This window comes from Chinchilla lanigera, unplaced genomic scaffold (assembly GCF_000276665.1).
Source record: "Chinchilla lanigera isolate Chin_1 unplaced genomic scaffold, ChiLan1.0 scaffold00106, whole genome shotgun sequence".
Lineage (NCBI taxonomy): Eukaryota > Metazoa > Chordata > Mammalia > Rodentia > Chinchillidae > Chinchilla > Chinchilla lanigera.
Window position 1 is genome coordinate 1,030,346 of NW_004955507.1, and position 8,126 is coordinate 1,038,471.

The 8,126-nt window shown below is 36.3% G+C and overlaps 1 protein-coding gene across 2 annotated transcripts in view; it reads left to right on the forward strand.

Moving 5' to 3' along the window:
• The window catches only part of Hells (helicase, lymphoid-specific), a 39,464-nt gene extending 34,957 nt beyond the window's left edge, over positions 1-4,507 (forward strand). For both annotated transcript variants that reach the window (XM_005407530.2, XM_013506206.1), the window contains exon 22: positions 593-4,507. In XM_005407530.2, the coding sequence (XP_005407587.1) occupies positions 593-687 (95 nt within the window). In that variant the 3' untranslated portion in view covers positions 688-4,507. The remainder of the gene's footprint in view (positions 1-592) is intronic.
• The last annotated feature ends 3,619 nt before the right edge of the window (positions 4,508-8,126 follow it).

Genomic DNA, 8,126 nt, shown 5'->3' on the forward strand with positions numbered 1-8,126 from the left:
TAAATTGTGTTTATGTAAATAGTTCTAGACACTTCATTAGATTTAAGTGCCATACTTAGTCAAGAATAACAGTGTTTATATATAGATTTTACATCATACCAAGAGGTACATCACGCCTGTGTTTCTTATATTTGGTAACCAAAATTTATTGAATTCAGACGTATCTTAGTACTACTTAGTATAAAGTTTATCAGCCATTATTTAACTTGATAGTTTTAGCCCATTAATGATGGTTGTTTAGGACTGTTATTTCTTTAAGGTTTATAAAGTGATTTTTTTGTCTTACTCCTTTATTAATTAGAATTTGTGTACTAAAAACTTGCCCTTAACTCTTTGCTTACTAATTACTTTACAGTAGGCACCTAATCTGTGCTCTTTGTATTTGCATTTTCTATGGTGGACATACCATATTATAGTGTGCTGGAACTCATCTTTTCCCCATTGTCCTCAGTGGGGAAAATATTTTCCTGGTAGTTTGAAATTGGTAATGATGATAGAGAACTTACTTTTTATAGCAGGATACTGGAAATTTATTACTTTGGGGGAGTTAATATACTGTTAAAAAATACCTACTTTAATATTTTTCTTTTAGATCAAATGAAATCCTCAGGACCAATTAAGGAGAAGATGGGAATATTCAAGATACTAGAAAATTCTGAAGATTCTAGTTCTGAATGTTTGTTTTAAATTGGAGCTGAGGGAGCTGGGGATATAGCTCAGTGGCATAAGCGCCTGCCTGGCAAGCGCAAGGTCGTGAGTTCAATCCCCGGTACCGCAAAAAAAAAAAAAAAAAAAAAAAAATGGAGCTGAAGAATAGCTTAAGTTACTGTTTACATCTGGTGATTTACTTATATTGGTTTTCAAATCCAGATTGTCCGCTTCACTTTTTAAGCTAAATCAGTTTACATAATGTAAGTAGTACACTTGTATACTTAATAGATTATAATTTCCTGAGCCTTATTAAGAACAAAATTTATCCTAAGTTTAAACTTTCAGTTAATTTTTTGAGGCTCTTGGGTATGGTCTGATATATACGTAACCATTGCCAGATTTATACAGTCTTCCTGTGGAAGTTTAGTAAATGTCTTTTACCCCCTTTCTTTAGCAGTGCAGTTCAAGGGGGTTTGATACTTCAGTTATGGAGTAGGCTTTCAATAAGGGCTTATTGGAGTTATGCTTTCTATTGTTGAAATAAGAAATTGTTTGATTTTAGAGTCTTTAAGATAGTTTACCAAATAAAATTTCATTATAAGATGACCTTATCAAAATATTTTGTGAGGGAGGTAATAGTTCAGGTGAAATAATTGCAAAAGACTTGACGTATTGGAATTCAGTGTCACTGTGCTGGCTTGGTTTCTTTTGCTGGTACAATAAGCATATGTCACACAAAGATTTATTGAGTGGACACAGAGAAGGCTCTGAAAGAAGCTGCAGGATTTTGACAGGCAACCAGAAATTAGGTGTGATAGTATGCAGTGTAAAAATAGGACAAAAAAGGAGAAACTCTGGAAATTGTAATAGGAGGGGAGGAAATACAATCAGATGAAGAAAATAAGACCAAGGAGTAGCCCAAAATCTGTAATTAAGAAACATGAAAGCTAAAAGGGGAACAGTTTAGGCCATGTGTGGAAGGATATGAAGAAGAGATCTAGAACATACCCTAAGATGGGGAAATGCTCCCTGAACCATAGGTTTCTGAACAGGTTAATAGGAAACGTTATCTTTTATATTCCTAGGCAGATCAGACGATAGTGTTAGGAAAATGGAACTATAGCTCAAAAGAAAAATATTTTGAGAGAACATTTAATCAAAGAAAAGAACACAAAACAAGATTTTCATTTTGTTTGAGTAAGTCAGACTTCACCAGTCACATAAGCATGCTGATAAGTATTGCCTGAAATTCATGGTCAGAACTTAGTGAGTTGCTTAGTAGATATACGAGTTTTTCAGTCTTGTTTTCTTACACTGTCATGAGTGGCTGTCATAGCTTCTTCCCTGTCTTTATATCTCTGATAACTCTCACTTTGCTCCCTGTTCCACTGAGAACATAGGATCAACCAGAAAAGAACTTTTAGAAGTTTATCATCACTGTATCGGTAAGCCTACTTGTTTCTGTTTATCTTTTATTTCTTCCATATATTTCTTATCCTAGTCAGAGCCAACTGAAAGCCACCCCCCCCCTTTTTTTTTCCTTTTAGTAGCAGGACTACTTGCAAACGTTATCTGTATTCATTATTTTTAGTTTACCCTTTTCTATTTTTTTCCCCTGAACACAGTCCAGTTGGATTTTCATGCCTGTATTCTATGAGAATTGTTCTTTTTAATGTCTCCAGTGACCTCTGAAATCATTTTACCTGATCTGTCAACATTTCATATTGTTACTGACTCCTATTTTAGTTGGCTTTTAGCAAATACATTTCCTTTCTCCTTCTTTGATTCTCAGTTTTCTTTGCTATTTTTTACACATCTGACCTCTGAACGTTAGAATGTTCCAAACAGGCATTGTTACTTCCTTAATGATTTTGCTTCATAACTCAGACTACCCAAAATCTGAGTTTATGATTTTTCTGTAGCTCACATTTGCTCCTTTTTAAATTTTCCTTCTTCCAGTAAATACCAACTCTGTTCTTTAGGTTGTTTATACTAAGAATTTTGGAGTCATGGTTTATTCTTCATTTTTCTTTGTACTTCATATCTGAGTGTATATATACTTTTTAAATATGTCCAGAATTCTGCCGTGTCTTACTACTTTAATGTGTATTAATAGTTTCTGCATCTTTTAGTGCAGGTGTATAATTTTTGATTGGATCAATAGTTATTGTCATTTTGACCATATAAACATTCTCCAGATAAGACATGGGATATACATAATTGTATGTTCGCTTTTTTTTGGTGGTTGATAGCACTGGCTGTTGAACTTAGGACCTTTTAAAATTTTGAGATGTGGTTTCACTGAATTGCGTAGGCTGGACTTAAACTTGCCTCAGTCTTCCAGAGTGCACCACCATACCTGACAGTTTTTCTTTTTTCATATTTTCAATTTTGTGCAACTTTTCCCCCAAAAGATAATAGTTCTCTTTGTGCTTATCAGTAACTCTGGAAGTGTGAATCCCCCATTATGTTCAGACACATTAGGCATTTCATTGGTACCTCCCCTCCAAGATTACATTCCATCATCCCCACCCTGTCCCCTAGAGCATTATTAATCTGGACTGTAGAACAGATTCCATCTGGAATCATACTTTATCCTTCACTTAGGTATTTCTATTAGTTGTTCGTTATCTCTTGCTTTTTCCCTGGTTTACTCCCTCATTTTAGTAGAATTTTCTTGTTCAGTGACTTTCTGAGAAAAAGATTCAAAAGAAATGAAATTTTTGAGACATTGTGTATATGACAACATTTCTATTGTATATCTACTATAATAGTTTTGGTTTCAGATTTTAATTAAGAATCATTTTCTCAGAATTTTGAAAGTTACATTTTCTATTTTTTTGTTTGTTTTTATTTTTTAGACAAGACCTTGTTATGTAGTTGTGGCTGGCATTGAACTCACAGTGTAGCCCAGGCTGGCCTTGAACTTGCAGAGATTCTCTTGGTTCAATCTCCTGTGTGCCAGCACACTTGACTTTCTTTTCTCTTATTTCCTTTGTGTGTGGGGGGGTTCTTTGTTTGGTATATTTCCTTCAAGTGATTCTTCTTTTAGTCCCTTTTATTTTGTATGCTTCTTCAAATGCTTTAGGATCATTGGCTGTTCTTCAGATTTGAGAACAAACAACTAAAAAATTAAGTTCTCTGCATAGGTCTTGGCAACAGATAGATTTCATTGCAGTGTATTGACTAGGCCATATTTTTGAGAACTCCTCAGTTTTCAGCATACATGGTAGGCCCTTTGTAGGAGAGAAATCCTCCAGTCTGTGTATATATATATATTTTGCCAGTTTTCTTTTGGGGCAGAGAGGAGGGAAGGGGTTTTGGAAATACAGACATCCCCAGTTTTCAGTACAGTTCTGCAACCTGCTACCTCAGCTTTATATCTGAATTCTCCAATTCCCAGAGCCCAGCCCCTCTTGCTCACCTTCTGTAGGGAGTGTTCCCTTCAGTTTTCTTCCAGTTTGAGGGAGTGGTAATCACTTTACAAGGGGGTGGGGTTTGGGGGTTTAACTGCTTCTTTCAATCAGTTGTACTGGAGCCTTTTCATGAAAGCCTGTATCCGGAACTGAGACTTCTAATTCTCCAGTCTATTGTAGCAGTTGTCACTCATGCATTTATTTTTCAGTTGCTAAAATCTTTTGTTGTCATCTCTTCTGTTACCCTTTCGTGAGTGTTTAAAGTCTCTTTCATCTTTATACTGTCAGTTTCCAGACCTGTATCAAGGGACTGTGGGGAGCACATGTTCTCATTCCATCATGTTCAAACAAATGCTCCATGTTTTACTTACATAATAAATTATTTTCAAAACTGAGCCTTGTCTTTCATGACTTGGTTACAATGAAAAGTACTTTATTTACCCTGTTTGTCTCATGAGTCTTTATTCAATATTGGGTTGGTTTAGTTTGGTTGGGTTGGGTTTTTGTTTTGGGGATGTTTTGGTTTTGCTTTTATTTTGCTTTTGGCAGTGCTGGGGATAAATGATGTGCTAAGATGTATCTTCATCCCTGTTGCTGCTGCTTATATGTGTTGAAAAATACTGTGAAAGTGTACTTGAACATTATCAGGCAGGCATGTTTGATGGAGTCTTTTATAGCAGTTGTGTATAGTTATTTTAGTGATTTGTGGTAATACTTGATAACATTAAGTGCTTCTGATAGCTTGAAGTTCCATTCTGTTAATGTTAAAAAAAACTTGAATGTACAGTTTGTATATTTCTTGAGCTAGGCATGGTGACTCATCCTTTAATTCCTACACTGGTGAAGCTGAGGCAGGAAGGTTGCATGTTTGAGAGTCTTGCTTGGGCAACTTAGTTGAGACCCTGTGTCAGAATAAAAAACGAAAACCTGGGATATAGTTTAGTGGTAGAGTGCCCCTGAATTCCATCTTTAGTACTACTGCCCACTCCCCCAAAAGATTCCATTGTTTGATTCGCTTGTACATACTATTGGTTTGTATATAGCACAAATACTATCATATTTTAAATACCATCAATTCCAGATACATGTCAATTATGGTTATAAAAATCAAGCCTAAGGTGTTATGAGTAAAATTGAAAAGGCTTCTCTTTTTGTCTTTATTACTTTTGGATTAGTTATTGTCATTCACTTACTTTGTTATGACTGCTGTATTTACAGAGGATGCGAGTTTGACTAAAATGAAGTGAAGCTTGCCTGTCAGTGTACATCCTTGATTTAGCCAACACTTCTAAATAGCTTTAATTTACAAAATTATTTTAAAAGTTAATAATAAAAGCATGTTTTTTCATTTCTTTATTTTTGGCTCACAGTTGTAAACTAAGCTTAAAACTCCACTAGTAGTCCTATGGTGCATGACTAGGAGATACGTTTAACATGTCAAACTATTGACAACCAGGTCCAATAAAAATGCTGTCTTGTTCGCATGTGACTTGGTGCTGACATAATTTGAAAATTGTAAGCACTGAAAAGTAGTTGTATTCTTATGAGCTGGTAAGTCAACCATGAAATTTAGAATATGCATTCTTTTTTTTTTTTTTTTTTTTTTGAGACAAGGTGTTGCCATTTAGTTCAGGCTGGCCTGCACTCACTGTGTCATCTAGGGTGGCCTCAAACTTGGGGTAATCTTCCTGCCTCAGCCTCCAGAATGCTGGTATCACAGGTGTGTGCCACCATGTCCTGCTGTTCATTGAGATTTGACTGAGATGAATATAGACTTAAATTCTGCAGCTGTGTCTACCAGTTGGAGTTTGAAAAAGCCAGCCCTAAAGGGTGACTTGTCTATATTTCCTGTTACAGATGGCTTCCTCCAGTCAGATGAATCTATAAATCAGCCTCCAAGTTATGTGAAATTTTTCCCCTTACATTTTATTGAGGTAACATGCTAAGAACAGAATGGTGCAAAAGTTGTTAAGTGCTCACCTTGGTGTGCATTGTACATCTATATATATACACACCTGTGTAACTATCATCCACATTAACGGAGTTGATAGCATTTCAGAAGGTTCTCTCTTCCCTTACTGTTAGCCCCACCCACAGTATATCTATCACCCTGGACCAGTTCAACAGAGCAAGAACTATGGCAGGTTCGTGAATTAATGAAGTAAATATTAGATCTGCTACTAACCCCAATTTGTAGATACTTGAATGATACAAAATGAAACTAGTTTTAATGTTTTGTCAAAGCAAGATCTCTCACATGACTTCTCTACCTTGTGCTGAGAAACAGCACAAACTCAACTTGGAAACATGTGTGGTAAGAGGTTTTGTTCTACCCTGTCAGTGCTGTGATGACCCTTGGTGTTAGAACCCTAGTATAAGAAAAGTGCTACTAGAATGTTACATTACCCAGCATAAGACATGTTAATGTTTTCTTGAGGTAAAAGATTGGAAGCATTAGGTCAGAGCAAACCTGAGGAGAAAACTAGCAGTCTCAAGAAATTGTAAAAATTGAACACTCGTCATTTCATTGTTTGGACTTGATATTCAGGTGTATTCCTTATTCAGATTCTTGGATAGTTTACTTCTGGCCATTCAGGTCTCATTCACGTACTATGCCAGCATGTATGTTCATCCCCAGAGAACACCTCTTTCACAAGGGATCCCACACTTGCCAATCTGCCTCTCATCATGCCAAAATTGCATCTTTGCTGTCTTGCTACCACCAAGGAAGAACATGTTGGAAGCATAAGGCAGGAATGAAGTCAGAAAAGTCAAGGCTGCATTAAAGATTAGCTAGGAGGCTGGGTGTGGTGGCGCATACCTGTAATTCTAGCACTTGGGAGGCTGAGGTAGGAGGGTCATTGTGAGTTTGAGACCAGCCTGGGCTACAAAGTGAGCTCAAGGCCAGCCTGAACTACATAGTGAGACCCTGTCTGAAAAAGATCAAAAAAAAGTGCTCTTCTGTAATTCCAGTACTCTGGAGGCTGAGGCAGGAGGATTACCGAGAGTTGAAGGCCAGACTGAACTACATAGCAAGACCTTACCTCAAAAATATAAACAAATAAGAATTGTTTTAAAATAACTCTGGTCCTATTGTTTCATTAAAGAACATAAGATATGTGGAATGAAAACTAGTATTAGAAATACAAACCAATATACAGTGATACCTTTTTTATGAAAATGAACTTTGGTTTTCTAGATTTAGGAAAGATAACTTCACATTTGAGTAGTATAAGTAAGTGGTAAATGGACAAAGGAAAAACCCCATACTTATATGCATTATAGACAAGAGTACTGTCTTCTAAAACTCACAGAAAGTGAACATACACAAAGGTCAGGCATATTTTAACTGAAAAAGAATCTCATTAAATTATTCAAAGTAAGGGAATAGTAAAGGTACTTTCAGACATAGAAGATCTTAAGATTTGTGAGGCAAAAGGAGGTTAAGTGGCCAAAGGCTTTAAAGCACAGTGGATCCTTGAGTTAATGACTGGCCTGAGATATGGACTTCTTGAGTTATGACCAGAATTTTAGTTTTAACTCAAGTCTTGAGTTTTGACCTGAATGCCGGCTACTTGTTCTTCCAGGTCTCAAATACAGATTTAACCCTTAAAGAGCTCTAAGTATACAGACCTGCCAGTATACAGGAGAGAGACTCAAGGCCTTGTAGAGGAGCTTGAGCATTCAGTTGCATTACAATAAGCCCTTGGGAGTGAATTGAGTTTTTAAGTCAAAGGTCCACTGTACCTTAGAAACAGCTTAGTATGGAACCCTCATGTCCTGACATGGCTCTGTCCTTATGCTGCTGAAGCTCACCATAGCTAGGACTTGAACATGCCACTCATAAGCTGCAGTACTACAAGCAAAATTTTAATGGCCAAGGATCAGATGGAGACGGATGAGTTTCAAGCCAGTAGCTGATGTCACTGAAAAGGTAGCCTATAGCTTTAGAATTAGATCTGCTATTACTGGAAGTGTACCTTTTAAATCACTTCCCTTATGAACTTAGTTCTTAGTTACTACTTTAGTACTTAGTTACTACTTTAGTTTTTTTTTTTT